At 41.0% G+C, this 19,501-nt stretch overlaps 4 protein-coding genes across 24 annotated transcripts in view; 2 read left to right on the forward strand and 2 right to left on the reverse strand.

Moving 5' to 3' along the window:
- LOC108098509 (modifier of mdg4-like) overlaps positions 1 to 15,908 on the forward strand; it is a 28,158-nt gene extending 12,250 nt beyond the window's left edge. Inside the window, exons 5-7 of one of the 20 annotated variants that reach the window (XM_017201443.2) lie at positions 403 to 681; positions 750 to 841; positions 1,019 to 1,105. In XM_017201443.2, the coding sequence (XP_017056932.1) occupies positions 403 to 681; positions 750 to 841; positions 1,019 to 1,036 (389 nt within the window). In that variant the 3' untranslated portion in view covers positions 1,037 to 1,105. Of the gene's footprint in view, positions 1 to 402; positions 682 to 749; positions 919 to 1,018; positions 1,415 to 1,505; positions 2,120 to 2,683; positions 3,108 to 6,830; positions 7,180 to 7,284; positions 7,578 to 7,677; positions 7,878 to 8,267; positions 8,562 to 8,656; positions 8,963 to 9,054; positions 9,213 to 9,377; positions 9,651 to 9,816; positions 10,140 to 10,551; positions 10,905 to 11,035; positions 11,152 to 11,687; positions 11,938 to 12,052; positions 12,544 to 12,644; positions 13,055 to 13,140; positions 13,597 to 13,716; positions 13,980 to 14,349; positions 14,586 to 14,871 lie in introns of those variants that run through there. The other 19 variants (XM_017201454.1, XM_017201439.1, XM_017201440.1 and 16 more) reach the window with 19 other exon arrangements.
- LOC108098512 lies at positions 3,465 to 4,206 on the reverse strand. Its single transcript, XM_017201465.1, has 2 exons — positions 3,994 to 4,206; positions 3,465 to 3,929 (listed from the first exon to the last, which is right to left on the reverse strand). The coding sequence occupies exons 1-2, from the start codon at positions 4,172 to 4,174 to the stop codon at positions 3,772 to 3,774; spliced, it is 339 nt and encodes a 112-aa protein (XP_017056954.1). The 5' UTR covers positions 4,175 to 4,206; the 3' UTR covers positions 3,465 to 3,771.
- LOC108098456 (modifier of mdg4) lies at positions 4,311 to 5,402 on the reverse strand (the record flags this gene model as incomplete). Its single annotated transcript, XM_017201360.1, has 2 exons — positions 4,311 to 5,045; positions 5,105 to 5,402. Coding segments are annotated over 2 exons (777 nt in total), but the record flags the coding sequence as incomplete, so codon positions are not given.
- Positions 15,909 to 16,585: 677 nt separating the features above from the next.
- Positions 16,586 to 19,501, forward strand: part of LOC108098499 — a 30,397-nt gene continuing 27,481 nt past the window's right edge. The window contains exon 1 of one of the 2 annotated variants that reach the window (XM_017201421.2): positions 16,586 to 17,722. In XM_017201421.2, coding sequence (XP_017056910.1) covers positions 17,639 to 17,722 — 84 coding nt within the window. In that variant the 5' untranslated portion in view covers positions 16,586 to 17,638. The remainder of the gene's footprint in view (positions 17,723 to 19,501) is intronic. The other variant, XM_043209281.1, reaches the window with a different exon arrangement.

The raw sequence follows: 19,501 nt of genomic DNA on the forward strand, positions 1-19,501 counted from the left end.
GTCTTGAGTATTTGATTTTTGGTTATTAACATTGTTTTTTAAGTCCAATAGTAAGAATTTATTCCGGGTGTACCTATTTTTCCTTGACTGAAGCCCTACTGTACGTTCAGTGCAACCCTGGCTGCTGCCATTTCTTTAATTTCTGTGACTCGTGGGCGTGCTGAAATAAATAATTAGCGTTTTATTCAGAGAAATTGTGTAATGAATGTGACAAATAACATGGATTTCTGTTCTAGCTCTCTGCCCGCTTGACTTGTGCTGAAAGTGTACGCTTTTGCTTATTAAATAAACTGAAATAAAGTCTCTCGATAAGAACCGCATGAACTGTGTTTTATTTTGTTTATGTTTCCTGACTCTCGAAATAAAGTGTCTTAATTGTTTTTGTTATTATGTGTTTTGCAGAAGTTCCGAAAACTGCGGCTGAAAACTCGGAGCCTGTGGAAAATGCCAAGATAACATCAACTGATTGTTTGGAAAAAGCCCCCAGAGATGCAGATGCTGTTCCCTTATTTGACGGCAGTAGCGTCTTTGTGTCGAAGTCCGCTCTCGCCAGGGCCTATATCCCCATGCCGGCTATATATACTTCTCGGGTCACGGATCTAGTGATTGGCAAGGAGAAGTTGGCCCGCATCGCCCAGGGTAAGGAGGCCACAGACAACGAGCTGCTCCAGGATATCATAAGTACATAGAACGCAATTCATTTAGTGCCAAGCCGTTGTTCTTACATGAATTTCATCTCATCTTTGCAGCCCACGTGTGCAAAGTGTTTGCCATACGCGGGGACCAGTTAACCCCATCAGCAGTCCAGGAGTTCATCGACCACAAACTGTCCACACGCAAAGTAATGATGGTGAAGCCGAGAGAATAGTTTAAATTGTTTGTTGCGTTTGTAAACTGAAATAAATACCAGTAACAGAATTTTTCCTCCATCCTCTTGTGCGTAGCTTGGTCACCTCAGTTAAAGCTTCCAAAATAACCCCCACTAATGTCTGTACACCTCCTTCATCTCCCATTTCAGGTGTCATCCAATCCCTAAAGGCTCTATTCGAAGACAAGACAACCAGCATCCAATACACCACAACGCAACGCGGCAGGGTGATGCTGGTCTACGAGGGCTATCGGTACGTGGTGAATCGACAGAGCCTGAAGAACGTCTTCTGGAGGTGCTCGCGGTACGTGAAGCACAGTTGCCGGGCCACTCTAGTGACCTCTAAACTGCAAGATGTCACACTGCGCATTGCTGGGGCTCCGCACACCCACGGTCCGGAGGTCAACTCCATGGACATTACGGCTGACTTGCTGGACGAGTTTCCAGAGCTGCAGTAGGCTCTACTCGACTAGCAGATATTCTATTTTACGTTCTAGACTAGAGGCCTAGCTTAATCTAAATAAATTATACTAAATGTTTATAAAATATGTAGTTATGCGTGTTCGTTTTGTACCTAGTCTAGCTTTAAGTCATCTGAAAACCTAATACTAAAGTTTGATTTCTGTATTCTTTTTAGTTGAGATCAAAATGGAGCCGTCTCCGACACCTGCTCTACCGACGGATGCTGCTGTGGCCGCCTTGGCCGTCACCTATTTGAGCGACGATGAATCATTCCGAAAACCCTTTACACTGCCCAAGATATTGGACGGTAGGTTCTACAAGAACATCCAGCCTAATCAAAAGACACCCGGCGCCATCCAGGCAACCTGTACGACCTGCTTCGGAATGATTTCCGGTACCACCAAGTCGACGGGTAACTTTCTCAGTCATATCAAAAGGCGCCACAAGGAACTGTTGCCACTGTGTCAGCTGTACTGCCAGGCCAAGGCCAATGGCACTGTGCCACCACCATCGAAAAATCCACCACCCATACCGAGCCCAGTGGTCACCTCGACGACACCCACGGTTGAGATGATGACGCAGGTGACGCAGATACCGACGCCGACCTATGCCACCGCTCCCACCCACCTGGCCATGCCGGTGACAGTACCTGTTCCCGTCTCCATGTCGCTGGCGATGCCCCTCTCCCTGCCCCACGTGCAGACGCCACAAATGATGGCGCTGATGCAGCAGCACCAGACGCATGGGACGGTGTTTATCAGCAAGGATTACTAGCCCCATCCGGTGTGGGCTCACCAATGCCTGTGGTTTTGAATAATGTTTAATCTAATGTCAATGTAGAGTACCTACAATATGGTGAGCGATTTGTCGTGTGCAAAGGAGAAGTCTTTGAGCAATTGTAAGCCATTCTGCATTAGAAACCCTATCTGTAATATTATATCGAGCAATGTTTTTCAAACCTTCAGGATAACAATGTTGGCTTAAGAAGACAAGATTTTACACAATCGAAAATTTTGTCCAGTGCCATATTATTCAGACATCAACAAAATATTGAGTAGCATCACAAGTTGTTGATATCTTTTTAAGATGTTCACCCTTTTGGGTAAATGGTAGCTAGTGAGATTAAGCTTATAATGGTCCAAAGACAACATTCTTCAAATCCCACCTGAACTAAGCTTAGTGTATCGTGGTATAAGTCCTGATAAATTTAAGTATTTTACAAGACAAAGCAAAATAAATGATAATAAAAAATCTTGCACACTGTTTTTAACGTTAGCTCCATTTTAAAACTAATTATTGTGCCTGTAATCAATATATTTTTCTGACCTTATACTATCTGATATTTATTTTCAGGTCGTCGTCGCTACTCCAAGAAGGCCATGCAATACGACGGACCTGCAGAGTTTAATCTGGCTGCACATAGGCGTCCAAAGTTAATCATAGCCAACGAACATTTTATCGTTCATCGTATATTGGGAAAGGATAACCTCATTGGATCCTGGCGATGCATGTACCACCACAAGGGGTGCAAAGCTCGAGCTTCGACATTCATGGTGGGCTCGGAGGTTAAATACCGAAGCACTTGCTCCTCTCACAACCATAAGAATGTCAGGACCAAGTTGGACAGTCTTAAGCTGCCTTGGACTCCAACCGATTAAAAAATCTTGGAGAAGTTTAAGTTAAAGGGTTTTGAAGTCTGCATGCGATCTCAAAATTTTAGAACATTTAGTATATAAAACTTCACAAGCAAAGCAAAAAATTCAACTCTATAATTGTTATCCAATCATTTGGGAAAACAAGCACAACATTTAACCAAAAATTAAGTTAGGTATTCTTGAAAAGATCAAAACCATCAAATCAAAATCGAATATGATGCTGTTAAACTTAAAATTACTTGGGCGCTTAATATAAACGTAATTATACACACACTTTTGCATTACTGAGATATACAAGTTTGAAGCACCTTACGAGAAACAATGCCTGCAGATAAAAAGTTTAAAGTAATTTATAAATCTTTTTAAAAGAATTTAAGATCATCTTTAAGATTACCTATTCTTAGTGCACAAAATAAACAACAACTTTACGGAAAAACTCGTTTAACTTGCAACGTGAGATAATATAATTGGTAACCATATTAAGTGTTCATCTGATTTTTATTAAAAGTTTATAGTTTGTACGTAACACAAGCCATTGCTTAAGTCATTGCCGTGGCCAAAAGCGTCTAAGCACTGAGAAAAGAATAAAGTATATGACCCGGGACTCATCAGCATCTTTAAACTCGTATTTTGAGATCCCAAGATGGACAGGCTACTTACCCATTCTAACTAGGTTTGGCACTCAACCTAGTTTAGAAAGATATTTTGCCTTATAAATAATAGTAGAATGCATTAGCTAAGCCCTAATAGAACTCGGACGTTAGGGTGGGAATGTCTAAGAAGTATTTACATCAGCAGCGGGTCTGGATTGGCCTCTGTCTCCGCTTTCCAGGAGCCCTGCATTTTATCTGCGGGTGTAAGGGAACTCAGCTTTTTGTGGATCAGCATCCCTGCCGCCTTGGCTTCCTCAATACGTTTGTTGTCGCCCATGTGATTGTGGACATCTGTGGGTGTGAATTAAGGCTATTATTTGTTTTGTTTTATACAAAAAATATTAGTTGGACAAACCATTGGTGACATAGAGATCATCGCCGATGGTTTTTAAGCGGCTTCGGCACTTGACTGATCGGTTTTGGACACACTCCCAATACAGAATGTTATTGCTCTTGCCGAAGAACTTAAGATTGGATCGGTATACAAAATTGTTGATTGTCAGTAGAGTGCCGCCCTTCCGGCTGATCAGGAACATCTGCGGACCACAGTTTCGAACGTGTTGTGTAACTGAAAAACAGGAAAGAGCTTGGGTTATTTATCAATTGAATATTTTTAAAAACACGAAATTACAGGGTGGAGCTTACGTGCTATATAAAAGGTTTACTTAAAAGTCAGATTTTGGACATCGTTTTATTACGCAAAACTTAATTATTTAGTACTTAGTAGGGGTATTTAAAACCCAAGTGAATATAGAAAGTAGATTATATGAAGCTCTAAGGCATATTCAGTGTCACTTCACGTGCTGCATCTTTTCGCAAATATTATTGGGATTCACTTGAGTCTCCTTGTCAAGTGAATTTTGGAAAAATAAAACTTTAAACTTTTAGCACGTTTTGTGCCATTTCTGGTGGAAAAAACAATTCTTGGTCACTTCTTTTTGTTTTGCAAGGCCTTCTGCAGGCGTCGCTTGATCTTTTCGCGGAAATCGTTGGGATCAACTTCCTCCTCCTTTGTGGGCGACTTTTCTGCCGGCGGTTCTTCCAGCTCGATCTCGTCGATTTCCTGAATCTCAAACTCCTCAAATTCCTCCTCGTCCTTAGTCTCTTCTTCCTCCAGCTTAGTGGTATTCTTTATTAGCTGCTCCACCTTGGTGTCCTTGTTGGGCGTCAGCGAAGCTATGGCGCCTGAGTCGCCCGGCATGAACTGCGAGGGCAGGCAGCTCTTGTCACTGGCTTGCATGAAGTGGACATGCTCGCCGTCATAGGGAAAGACTCTTTTCTGGTCGCACACCACCCGCACCTTGCACTCGTCACCGTGCTCTCGATAGCAACACTGGAACACCGAGTAGTCAGCCTTGCGGAACGAGAACTTAAAAAGGTGGCCATTGAAAATAAGCTTGACTCCGCCTGCGGGGTACACAAAGAATAAGCTTGGAGAACAGGACTCTTTCCAGGTTTTGACTTACCCTTGGTAGTGGACGCGTAAACCGCCGGTTCGCTGGCCTCCTCGTTCAAGGTCGCCGCATGCAGTTTGTCCAGGAGCTTGGGCTTGGGAGTCAGATCTTCGACTTTGGTCTTGGGTCTGCCGCGTTTACGTGGTGGAACTCCGCGAGATGCCGATGCGGATGTGGCGGCTGTTAAATTGGAGAAATCAAAAACGCAACAGGTTAGAACATCTGGGTAAGAATGGGCCTTTCGGGCGAGAAAACGAAAATAAAACAACTGAGGAGGGGCGTTTGCTGATATCTTGTTTATTTTATTGGTTTACAAGCAGGAAAAATTAACTAAAATTAAAAATGTAATATTTTATGCAGAAAAAACACGGTTTAAAGAAGAAGAGCACTGTACTTTAGAGCTGGGCAAACTTATCAGTGCCATATCGATATATCGATTGATTGCAGGTGTAAAGAATATTTTCTTTCTTAAGTGCAGGCCAAAATAGAATTTTAATAAAAAGGTTTTGGATTTATAAAACTTAAATCTTCGCCATTAAACATAGTTTACGATTGAGTTGCTGACCTGACCTTTTTAAAGGTTGGATTTATTTGAAATCTTTCAAATTATGAATCAATTTTACATTTTTCTGTTATCTAATTTACTGCAACTTAAAAATCATTTTACTTAAATTCACTGAAAGTTTTTTATCTTTTTTTTTGTAAATTTTTTTGCCGTGCTTTTGTTTTTACTTGAAAATCATTAATTTAGTGATACCACACAAATCTGGCTAAAGCCCGTTTTTTTGAATCTGGCAAATTAATGGTAGAAGGTGAACGGTGGTTTTTAAATCATAGACATTTTTCATTATGTATTTGAAATAACTAGTAAACTAAACATTGATAGACTTTAATTTAAAACTAAATCTAAATACTAAATCTAAAAACTAAAATAAATACAGTTTGTATGTGTTGTCTTATGTTATAAAAAGTCCGTTGAGATTCAAAAGCAGGCCAATAACAGCCGATTACCGATAACTCTTAACAGCACCTTCTGTGCTGTAGCTCGCACGCCATCTTTGTTGTAGTTGTTCTCACTTTTTTCGCCGTGTTCGCTTCAATTGTTTTTGGAAACGGCTTTTTCGCAAACAAATTGTTTGCCAAATAAATTGTCAATTGTGTGCACAATGTGCAGTGGTTTTAATGTGCATAAATTTATAAAAGCAAGTGACGTGAGTAGTGAGAAATCTGGAAATTGTCCTAGGAACATGCCGCGAGTTAAGTTGTGTGTTTGTGCGGTTGTGCGTATGTGTGTGTACAGCAAACTGGCATCATTGTTGTTGCTGGGTGTCTCAAAAAGGAATCCCTCAAAAAAAGTGCCAAAAAAGGCACTAAAATTAAAAAATTACTAAAATTAAAGGGTTTGATGTCATTGATGATATCTGAGCAAGGGTGCCTACAAGTTTCTTAACTAAATCGCTATGTGGTCCGTAAGCCAGGTAAGTTAACTTGTCGCCAAACTGTTTTGGCCTGAAACATTTGATAGTAAGCGTAAAAATAAAAAACGCCCTATTAAACACAGAGATAAACCTCGCACCAGCGATATATATAGTGGCTATAAATAGTAGACTGTATTGGAAATTTCCTGCAATAAATGGTTTACTCAGCACCCCAACAAATCCATGTGTTTTTCTCTGGGTTATATTTAGGTACCAAGTTATTTGGATATTAAAGTCAGTAACTTGGCCCTCCATTGCAGGTCAGTTCATCGGGGACATTCCGCGTGGGCTGTGGATCGATAAGCACGAATACTTCTTCCTAAGGAACCAGAAACAGGGCTTCAACCTGGTATTCAATGGATACATGTACAAGAAGGAGGCCAGTTTCCGGGCCACGGTCAACTGGATCTGTTCCGATGGCAATGGCAAAAGGCTGAACGAAAACAAATGCTCTGCGAGAGCCATTACCAAGTTTGATGGCGGCATCAAGCTCGGGAAGAACGCCCACAACCATCCGCCTCGATTTTTGGGCGGCAATGTGCCAGCCAAACTGATGCCCAAGGAAGCCTTTTTTCCGCAATATTAAAGAAAGAAAAGAAAAACACAAAACATTGATGTTTGTAGACAATTTAGTTGCATGTAATAGTTGGATTAAGCGCATCCCTCACGTGTCACCTTCCATCTCACCATGAAACCATCCTTCATCTACTTCAGCGAAAGACCAGAAGGAGGGAGTCCGGCTGAAGCGCACCGCGAATGGTGAATTCCTGATGGTTAGCGGAAAGTCCTACAAGAAAACCCGCGCCATGCAATACCGAACCTACTTTCATTGCGTGACCAGGAACTGTCCGACCTACTACATCCTCGTGGAGCTGAGCCGGCGGCCCAAGCTCACCAGGCATCATGATCACGCCAAGCACTGCCCGCAGTGCTAGTAGGGCTTAGGATGTGTATGTAGTCGTAGTCTGAAACCACAATGTACAATATACCGAAAACCATGAAAGCAATCCCAAGTGTTTTATTTACTCATCTGAGTCCCTTTCGCCATAATCCAGTCAGCACGCACAACTAACCCAGGATCCCTATTGTTATCTTCCTTTATTATAGTCAAATTCGAATACCAGGTCAGCGTGGATGTGGGCGAGGCCACCATGCAGTTGGCCAACGCCACCACCGCCGGAGTCGTCAACAGCAACTCGCCATTCTTCATAGTCAGCAAGTATGGCACCAAGCAGATCATGCTCAAGCAGCACACCTTCAACAGACACATCTGCCGGGACGAGGTCACCTACTGGCGCTGCAGCCAGGTGAGTAGGTTGCCCAGGGACAATTTTAATTACTAGATCGATCGCAGGATTTGTGTATCCCTAATAAAACAAAATAAAGCTATGTCAATTTCTATGGTTTATGAGAATTTTCTGGTTTCCTTAAAATAAATTTATCAAGCTAGAACTTAAACTTTTAGCCATGTTTAAAATTGTTGCCCTCACTTGATTGGTTATTCAAATCTAAAGTTGTTTTGGTCTTTTTACTTACATTACTTAAAGAATGAATTGATTTGTCTCTTATCTCAGCTTCTTTCATATATTTAATCCTAATCATTAAAATCTCGCAATCTTTTTAAACCAATTATATCCGGTCCCTGGGATTAATAAAAACATCTTCAGCATAGGTACATAACTTGGTTTTCCTTTTAGTTTGCCGTTTTGCGGTGTCGTGCGCGGCTTAAAACCAAGCTGGACACCTTGACCATCCTGAACAGCGAACACAACCACGAGGTCATAACTAAGGCGCGAAAGTACGGCTCCCTGAAGCGCCAGCGGGCGGAAGCAGAGGCGGCGGCTCGGGCGGAACAGCGGCAGGACTCTTTGGAAAACCCAGCCACTTCAACGCCGGCGGCAGCGAACTAGCTCTCTAGTCTTAAGTCCAGTTGTACATTATAGCATCACATCGATTTGGCCTGACTCAATAAAGTTAAAGTTAGCTAAGCATATTGTTTCCCCTGCGTCTCTTTGCCAAGTAGAATTAGATCTCTTTTTTGCCCAATCTTTTTGAACTAATCCAACATATCTGCCTTTATTCACAGATCCCATTGCGTATTACTCGTACATCACAGGCTTCCGAGGGAGCCGAAAACTGAAGATCGGGGAGTTCACCTTCACCCGAAACAAGGCCACAGGATCGAAAACATATTGGTCCTGCGCGCGAGCGGGGGCTCACAAGTGCAAGGCTCGGGTGGTCACCGTGCAAGACCACGATGTGACCATCAAGTGCGGCCAACACAACCATCCGCCCTATTAAGCAGCCATAGAATCCAGCCAACTCTGGCTGACAATTGTATAGAATCAATTTATGACTATTTATTGTAGAATATATATCTGAAAAATCGAAACTGTATTTTATGGTATTCATGCACTACCCGTAGTCTGAACACTCTACCATTTAGCCATGAACCCTAATAAGAGATATTTTGAAATCTTTCAGAGTGCAGCGAACTGGACGACATGAAGGGCGCCATCAAGCATAGTCTTTTGACTTTTATAAGAGGGCAGCGGGGATGCAAGCTGTTGGCGTTTAATGGCCACAACTACGTGAGAAATCGTCGCAGCAACCTGAAGACTTACTGGATATGCTCGAAAAAGGTGCGTATTTTAAATTGTGGTTCCCAATTGCCTTACAATATATACAACATATAATATATATAAATATATTTGTCTGTAATATCTGCCACAAATCCCCAAAACACCATAAATCAATTTTTGTTTGTTAAAATAGAATAAAAAAATACTTTTTGTTATCTATTTTAGGGCAGCACAAAGTGCAACGCTCGAGTGGTGACCAATGTCGTGGAAGGCGTTCACAAGATCGTGCTGGAGTCCTGTCATCACACCTGCCTCAACACAGAGCGGAAAAAGCGGCTGTCGGTGACCAGCGCCATTGGAAAGGGCCGCAACAAATCGGGGAAGACACTTTCCTCAGGTTTTATAAAGGCAGAGGACGAGGATCTCACGCTGGAGCTGCGGACGCTCAACTTAAGCATCGAAGACCTGCAGAACTTGCAGTGAATCAAGACTCAATCTAGCCATAACTTGCGTTTTACGAGTAGACTACTTAAATGTTAAATTATAATAAACTTTTTCTCATACTAAGCAAAAGGTTTTAAACTACTTTCAAGTTAATGTTTGTTATTTACCTTTGAATTGAGTAACTTTGCACTAACTTTGTATGTTTTTGATTTTTTTCTAGTGACCTACAATGTGATAACTGTACCGCTCACGAAATCCGATCAAAGTCCGATAGTAAAGCGAGTTCGTTTCGCCAAAAACACGGAGGATGTGCATTACGTTCGAACAGCGGCAGGAAATGGTGTGCTGCACTGCGGCGAGCATCGATATCTGCGCAACGCATCCTACAAGGACAAGGTCTACTGGAAGTGCAGCAAGTGGCGGAAGCAGTGCCGCTCCCGCGTCATCACCCACATCTTGCCCAATGGTCAATCCCGCTACGCCGTCAGTGGAGTGCACAATCACCCTTAGACCAACAAAGCATTCAGTCACATAGATATATATAGGAACAACCATGCGAATAAGAAATATTATATAAATATATAAATCAAGCTTAAGCCAATGTCAAAAGACTATTAAAATATGATCAATTTAATGTAAATAGTTTCCAGATTAGGATGCAAACTAAGTTCCACTAAGATCAGGTGAGTGTTTCAACGAATTCATTCAAAACTAATCTGTCTTATATTTTGTATTTATTTTTATAGACCCTACGTATTGCTTTGGTGCATGGCTGACTATTGCTTTTCGTTTACTTCTTTAAATATAAATAACATCTCTTCAATCTGCACCTGTGTTTTTATATATCATTCGTTATTATTTTAAAATTTGGTTGTATTATTTTTCTTGTTTAACTAATTAAGTTACTTTTCAAATGCTCTTACTAACTGCGAAACATTTATTTTATCCATTGCAGATCTAGTTGAGCGCAGTTCCAGTATCCTGGCTGACTACGGAAACGAAAGCTTCCTGCCCAAAACTCGGGGTAACCAGCCGCAAAGGATTCGCTGTGGACTGGCGCCCGAGCAGCAGTGCGTTCGCACTCTGGATGACTGGGATCGCATCCGGTACGAGCGAACCAGCAGCGGCGACATTTTGCATTACGATGGAGAACGCTATCAACGACGAGCCAACTACGATGACAACATTTACTGGGCCTGTGCCAAAAAGCGGATGAACTGCAACGTTTACATGATCACCCACAAAAACAAGCCCACCAATGTCGCCATTTCGGGCGTACACAACCATTTGTAGCCCCACATACATTATCTCTATAACCAATAAACATACACTCTTTTGTTTAAAAGCTAGATTAGTAATTATCCACAAGTATTTACCTAGAGCAATTATTGAGTCCATAGTTTCCCCACTACATATAATTATTTGTACAATTCTTCCAGAGCTTGCTGTTTTCGGCACCGGACAGCGGGGAAGGACCGTTCTGCTGTTCCAGAATGAGAAGTTTGTAAAAAATCGATGCTCCGCCTCTCGAACTTATTGGATCTGCTCCAGAAAGGTAAGTAAAAGTAGTTGTTTGCTAATTCTGATGCATTTATGTAATGTTATAAAATGTGAAAGTAAACGTTGAATTTAATGAATATTTTGCTAGATTTTGCTATTTAATTCCACTTTGGCAATACATTTTTGTTGTAGTTTTAAATACTAATATTAGTTTTCGTATTAAATCAATCATTTATAATTTCAAGCAGTTCTGGCTATAATATTTTCTTTTTTCGAAGAAAGTAAACGTTATAATAGGTTTTCTTTTATGATAACTGAACTTAAAAAGTTGATCAAATTTTTGGTTGTATGAAAACAGATTCAATTGCCTATAGCAGAAACTAGTCAATACATACTAATAATACGATGTCAGAAAATTGAATAATAATGAAAAAAGCATTATAGTATTTTTTGCTCTCAAATTCATTACAATGTTTAGTCTATCTTAAAAAAGTAAAACTTGATTTATCTCAGAACATTTATGAACTTTTACGAACTTTTCCTTTGTGCGGCTTTCCAATGTACAAATATATTTTCCTGACTTCTCAACAGGATGTCACTGTGTGCAGAGCCCGCGTTGTCACTGCTCTGGACAGAAACAACGAGGCCCGCATCATAAAATGCACCTACGAGCACGACCACAGCCGGAAGTTTCCCAACAACGTCAACATGCCCGTCCTCATGAAAAGGGAAAAGAAGAGTCTCTCGATGGAATCGCCGTAGGATTACATTTAAGTGATAACTAAGCGTCCAGACATTTCAATATCCACTTTTGAATAAATCATACTGTTTGAAAACTCGACTCGACTCGATGCCGAACTCCATCTTTTTCCATAATAAGGATAAGGCTACGCTGCAGACGTAGAAGTATTCAAATCATTCTCATACTAATCAGGATCCTTTTCTCTTATCTACAGCTTTCCACATCGACTTTGCGGACTCCAAAAAGAACGGTGGCAAGTTGCTGGTGATCAACGGCTTTCGCTTCTTCCGCAACAAGAAGCGCGGTCATTTGCAGTACTGGAAGTGCCGCAACTACTACAAAGAGCGCTGCCCCGCCATCGCGATTCACGACGAGTCCACTCTCATCCTGCGACTCTGCCACCAGCACCAGCACACCGAGAGCAATGACATCGAGATCAAACCGCTGCCAGGCAGCGAAACTAAGTCACAAGAGGCTGCCGAGGATGAGGCTCAAGCGGAACATGAGACGGAGATGGATGGTGAATCTGCTCCGGTTCCGGATCTCGAACCCCGCCCAATCCCCACTAACCGGGAACCACCGCCGCTCCTCGAAATTAAATCGAAGCTCAGAAGCAGAGATTTCTAGGCTCGATTAGATACTCATTACCACCTAGTCCATAAGTGTGTATAATTTGTGTATTAAAGCAAAGCAACTTCAAATGTTTTTCAATACCCTAAGTATTCTCCTGAACCTTTTGGCTTCATCTATTTAAAAGACTTATTTAGAAACTACATTAATTCCGCTGTTATTTGGTATTCTTTCAGAACTTGACTACGGACATGGGCAGTATCGCGGCAATAATCCGCAGATCCAGTTCTCCATTTCCAAGCGCGGTGGACAGCTCCTTTGGCTGGACGGGATGAAGTTCTTCCGGAACAACATAAACCGCACGAATCTGTACTGGCGCTGCCATTGGTACTACCGCCACACCAAATGCCCGGTGCTCATCTGCATGAGCAAGACGAACAGCAACGATTTTCGCCAAATCCACGACCATTGCCACATGCGGCCGAAGCGCAAGGAGAAGGCTGGGGCGGGAGCGGGTCCCAGGATGAGGACTCCGGTGGTGTCCAACGTGCGGAGTCTGCCGCAAAGCATGGCGCACCTATTCGATATGTAATTTAAGAGTCTGTCTCAAAGCATGTTAATAAAACGAGAAGAAATCTATGAGGAACCAACATAGTTGTCGAATTTCTTGAATGCATACCTCTTCTTTCCAACACATTCGACCATATCTAATCCCATCTTGCTTTCTTGCAGTTGTGCTGGCCAACGATGAGGTGCCCAATCCGGAGGACGTGCTGGTGTACTTCACGCAATCGCTGCGCGGTCGCCCCGCCATTATGGCCAACGGAATTCGCTTTCTAATCATGAGCGAGAACAAGAAGAAGATCCTGTGGCGCTGCAGCTCGATGGCCACTAAGAAGCTCAAGTGCCCCGCCCGCATCACCATGTTGAAAGAGGCGCCGCCCAAGTTCATCATCAACAAGGCGGAGCACATGCACGCCGAGCTGAAGAGGAACAAGTACAGTTCCACCAAGTACCAAGCGTCCGGGAAAGTGGACTGCGAGATGGAGGGCACCGGCAGCGTCAACTTCGATCTCCACGAGGAGGAGCTGCAAGACCTCACTCACGATGAGTAGAGACCGTATACTTAGCATTAGGTGTATAAAAAGATTATTATTCATTCAGAATAAAAAAGGCAAACAAAATTCATTACTAGGCCAAACGAATTGGGATCATAAACATCCTAAATATTCTTTCATTCCCCATCATATGTAATGTACAAACGTAATTTATATTTACTAACTACTTAATTACTTTTGTATTTTTTAGATGATATCTTTGCCTACGGCGTTAGTCAAAAGGGACGCGTCTTGTTGCTTCACGAGAAGTTCTCCTACGTCCGCGAGAAGTGCGTCCATGGCAAGACATACTGGCGATGCACTCAGTACACCACCCAAATCAGATGCCATGGTCGAGTCCACACGCTCAAGGGGAAGATTGTGCACTCGAGCACGCACAACCATGAACCATGTGGCCAAGGACGTAGGCAGTCCATTAAGCTCCTGGCTGTTGAATAATTTAGGATGGTGAACTACTGAAAATAAATAATCCATAGACAATTCAGAGTAATTTTGTAATAAGTCATATTTCATATAATTTATTTTTATTAATTAATTTATAGTAATTTACTGGAAACCTACAAACCAGACATGTGCATAGAGAATATATAGTCTCGAATTTATCTTTTTCTTTCTCGGATGATATTACTTCTTGACACTACAGTATTTTATAATTTCATCTCCACATTCGTAATTATAGTTAGTTAAGGAAAAGCTTATGTACAAAAAATAAATTCCAGTTTACTTAAACCATACTTTATTTTAACTAAATATTTTTATTTTCTAGTGTAGCTCTAAGTATTTTATTGTTCCTATCACTAATACAGTTTGGTTTTCCTTTCAGGAGCTGCACATTTGGCCAATTTTAGTTCCACCCGCAAAAAGAAACGTAAACTGGTCATTGACAAGCACGAGTTTGTGATGGATCGCAAGTTGAAAAGCAGCATTAACTGGCGATGTGCCCGCTACCGAAGCTCCAACTGCAAGGTCAGGGCCACCACCCATGTCCTCAAGAATGGTCAGGAGGTGTACCGACTGAAATACGCAAAGCACTCCCATCTGTGACCCAAGAGAACTTCATTTGTTAAATAAATCAATACATGTGTTAACTATGATTTTATTTTCCCTTTTCATGTTTATCTAAACTTTTTCAGATGAGCTTAATAATGTTGTAAAAAAGATTAAAAAACTTTTAACTATTTATTTGTGTTTATTAGATACAAATCGAATTAGTTGCGAAACAACAATAACTAGTTCAACAAAATAAAGAAACCTAAAAACTTGAGTGTAGAAAATCATAGATAAGTAATTTCCTCGACCTTTTGATAACTTTACTAATAAACAAACCCCTGCTTATTTATTCCAGATATCATTCGCAAGAGAGGAATCACGATTGTCAAGGGCACCAAGGGGAAACCCAAACTCCAAATGGGAGGCTTTTCTTATTATCGGAATAATTCTCGTGGTTCGAAGACCTATTGGCTTTGTGCCAGGAATCGGTATATGCGATGTCCTGCTCGAGTAATCACATGCTCAGTAACTGGAGAACTGATCATTAAGAACCAACAACACAACCACGATTCTCTTAACCAGCCGAAGTCGGACATCAGGGAAAAGCCACTCACTTCAAGCCTTAAGTCTAAGGCAATTGGACACTAGCAACTAAACAATTAAGCCATTCCGTTTTAGAAATAATTTAATGTACCTTTCTAATCCTATGTTTAACTTAAAGCATATCCATTTTAGTGGCTATACAATTATTTTTAAATCTTTTAAATAAGTAAGCAAGAACCAATCACTTATGTTAAGACCTTTCAAGTGTCCTTTTCAGGTTTGGGGAAGGACTTCCATAAGGTAGGTAGAAATATTTTCATTTTATATAAGCGTAAGTACATACAGCTTCTGAATTTGAACATTAGGGAGTGACGTTATCTGTAAACTGCAGATACAAATTTAAAATTAAAATATGAATTTCATGAACTGATTTGTAATACCAATGTGCAGTGCTCGAGTAAACGTTAAATTGGAATTTAACATGGACACTGATGAAGTTTTTTATAAACAGAGTCTTTCGTTATTGATTCCCAGTATGTCAATGAACGTTTATGTCAACAACCCTTTGTTGTTTCTGTTGCATGGCCAGTTCGTAAATTGATACCGCCAACAATGACGGCCTGCTAATTTCTTGAGTAAACTTTGTGGGTCTGTTTATACAAATCGGTTTCCGAGCAAAGAACGAGAAGTGTGGAATAACAAGCGAGCTGATTCAGCTTTCGAGCCACTTGAAATGTGTCTCATAAATTCCTTAAGTGCGGCATATTAATCTGCTATTGCACGCATTCATTAGCTTTCCGACAGTGCAAATAAAAAACATAACCTTCGGGAAAATTTGCAAAAACTAAATTTTTTTATGTTGTATTTCATTGTGTGAAGATAGACAGGACTATCTTTGGTCTGTATATAGCAATTTAAGCTTTGAAGTTGTGTTGACAACAGGAAATGTGCTTAACAGGAAATATTAAACAGAAATAATAAAAAAAAATAATTAAACATATTCATATAAGGTTTTTTTGGCAGGTAATAATAAACATTAAACTAAAATAACAAACAAACTTAATTAAACAAATTAAAGGTCGTTTGTCGGTTAAAATGAAATTAATTTATTAACCGTTGGAGCAGTAATTTAAAAATAAACCTCAGCAAACAGACAATATTTCATAAGTTATTCTTTTTTATAGAATATATATATTTAAAGAAAGAAATGATTTTTGTGGTCTTAATATTGTTTTTAATTTGAATGAAAATATTTGCGCCATATGAATTTTTAAATTCTCTCTGCTGGCAATGCCAAGTCATACAGTATGTTTCTAAACTAAAAATGAAGCTAGTAAATCTTACGATTAGATTTTCGTGGATAAAGTTGATTTTTTAATGAGTTATAATTGTCTGGGGTAAACGTTTATTGGTTATCTAAAATATTAATTAATAAATATATCGATAAAATTTGTGTTTAAGCGATATATCGCCGTTACGATATTTTTTTGAATATTTTCACAACCCTAGTCGAGAGCAACCGACAGCGAAAAAGATGTATTCTCCCACGAAAATCCGAACCGAGCGGACGTATCGCGCGCGCCGCGTAGATACACAGCCCATAGATACTATTTCCCCTGGCTCGTCGGTGGTGTGTATTGCAGCAGAAGCAAGGTCTCTCTGCGTGTGAGAGCGTCTCCGTGAAAATTCAATAAAACAAAGAGCCAAGTGAAAATCGGTTCGAAATGCCAATTGTCTAGCGACTTGAGGGAAAATCGAAGGATTAAACTGCAAGGAGAAAAACTGTGTTGGTGTACAGCTTAAAAACCGCTTAAAGTGTGTGCTTCGTGTGTGATTCGCTTAATTTAGTTTTAATTAATATCAATAAAAAGTGCAAAAAACACGACTTTGTCTACTGGAAAAGTATCTAAACCCCAATTATTCGCCGAAGAGCATTCGTTTTAATTCGATTGACACAGAGAGTGAGAGGGACAGAGAGACGAGGCGACTTAAGGGGAGGCAGAGAGCAAGAGAGGGATCCCCAACCTCGACACAGACGCATTTGAACCGTGCAAATGGTGGTGGAGCAGCCAGTGGCAAAAACAACAATCATGCGAATGTAGCGCCACTCTCCTCTCTTCGCCGCCTTGCTTTTGCGCAGAGATCTGCGGCGAATTGATCGATTTCGCCGCAGCTGTGTGTTTGGAAACACCTTGCTCCAATATTTTAGCACCCCCCTCCGTCTGCACGACCATCGCAGTTTCAGTCTCAGATTCGGTTCGCTTCGTGCTCTTTCTGCTGCCCTGCAGCGGAAAATTCAACGAAAAATCACTGAGACATTTGCAGAAACTCCCAAAAAAGAAAAGAAAAGAAAACCGAAAACGGGCTACGATTCTTGCATTTTCCAATGCTGGTTGGCTGCGCTTTGCACGCGATTTCCTCTGTTGCTGCATTTTCCTCCAAGACAACAAGAATAACGGGTAAAACCAGGAGAACGGCTCCAGCACAAGAAGAAGAAGAAGAAGAAGCAGCAGCTCCAACATTGTCGTCGCGACGTCGACGTCAGCGCCGCTGCAGCGCCGCAGCTTCATCAGCTAGCCATGAACTACAACTACAAATACAACTGCAACAAAAACTCCATCTGCAGCAGCCCCAACAACAACAACAACGAAGGCAGAGAACAGGTTTGTACACAGCAAAAATTTGGTTATTCCTTAGATCCATTGGCTTTTGGTCTTTCAAGTTGGGGCGAGTGAATAAAGAACAATATTGATTTTTTCAGTTTGGTTTAAAACAATCTGTCTTGTTTGTGATTATGATAACGAAGTAAAACTTTATTCTGCACTGCTATTAAAAAAATTTTGTAAACTTTTCAAACAAAATGTTGAAAATATGAGTTAACATTTTAAAACGTAACTGGAGTCCGTCTCCAACATTGTATACTTTAAATAAAAATCAGTGTTATTTTTAGTTAAAATCAAATCCCATTTTACCGTTGGAAAGTATTTTCCCAAATAAAGACCCCAAATTAGAGCAGAAACATTCTTTAACTAAGTTTTATAAAGTTTGTATTGCATTATTTAAAATTATCTTATCTATAACATAATGGGCGATATGAAAGCGTTTTTTCTCTGTGCACCGGACTCGCTGTCGTTGCTCTCGACTCGTTCCCTTGTTCGCTTATTCATAACTTTTTTGGTTATAGATTTTTGTCACCCCAACCCCTAAAACTGGCGACCCAACCTCTTGCCCACCTCCCAACCTCTCGCCTACCTCCCATCCCGCACTCCGCACCTCAACCCTCACCCCCCACGTAGCGCCATCATCCTTCAGTTGCTCACATGCTCGACTGTTTCAGTTTTTCAATTATTAATGGTGGCCATTAGTGCGCGCACCGTTCGACCGCCCCGCCCCCTTTAGCTGGCCGCCCCCTTTAGCGGGTGTCGTGTAGACGCTTTTTTTTCTTCCTTATCGGACAAATTGTGTTTGTCTGAAAAGTTCAATGAGGTGCGCACTGCAATTGCACTCGCCCCCTTTATTTTTCCTGTCCAGCCGTCATATTTATGCTATCGACTCGCAGATAAAAATCATGTTGGTGCCGATGTATATGCATGGCTTTTCCAGATAGTAGATACCAGATAGCAAATAGCAGCCCGCAGCCCGGCGGAAATGTATTGCATTAGGGAATTACTCCGGGACGCAGCTCCGGAGTTGTTGATTAATTCACCTCGAGGTGCGTGTGGGCTTCGGATGTGTTGTTTGTGTATTTGCCCGATGTGAAAATTCTCTATTTATATTTATTGCTCAGTTCGTTCGCCCTGGGGCGAGAAAAGAAATGCCTCTTAGTCATTGGAGTGAATAAGGATTTACGTATTTCACAGGAAGCGTTCTGCGAAAGTTGACAGACGCACGATAAGTTGTGAAAGGTAGCTGCCGGGTATGCGGCGGGGCAGATGTGTCGCATAAACAAGGGTATAAAAAGATACAAATGTCATAAATATACGCAAACATACTACTAACTTGTGTGGACATTGTGCCCCAATTAACTTGGGTGGGGCCTGGGCCTTTTTAAATTACTCCCGTTGAGATAAAATGTTTCGAGCTAACAAAATATCTGAGCTTATCTCATTTCAAACAAATACATTATAACGAAAACGAGGGAATGCGTTCGATTTAGAGGTAGCATAATATTTATTTTCGGAAGAATTCGAATAGCTTGAAAGGTGAAGGTTCTCAGATAAAAAGGTTAATAACCCAAAATGTTAAGCTTACCTTTTCCAGGTATTTTCCCATTTATTAATACAATTTTATTTCCCAAGAGGTTATCCAGCTTATTCTAATATCACTATATTTAGAACCAACTTCATCCTTGTTTCTTGCTAAAACCAACTAAGATCAACTTCAATTAACTCGGATAATTGATAACAGCCTTGATGGATAATAGAGCCATAAAGGCCGTTTTA

This window comes from Drosophila ficusphila, unplaced genomic scaffold (assembly GCF_018152265.1).
Source record: "Drosophila ficusphila isolate 14025-0441.05 unplaced genomic scaffold, ASM1815226v1 contig_791, whole genome shotgun sequence".
Classification (NCBI taxonomy): domain Eukaryota; kingdom Metazoa; phylum Arthropoda; class Insecta; order Diptera; family Drosophilidae; genus Drosophila; species Drosophila ficusphila.

Coding starts and splice junctions, on each gene's coding strand:
- LOC108098512 (XM_017201465.1), bottom strand. CDS start 4,174: ATGTTCCTGATCAGCCGGAAGGGCGGCACTCTACTGACAATCAACAAT. Junction 3,930..3,993: donor TGATCTCTATGTCACCAATG/GTTTGTCCAACT, acceptor TCACACCCACAG/ATGTCCACAATCACATGGGC.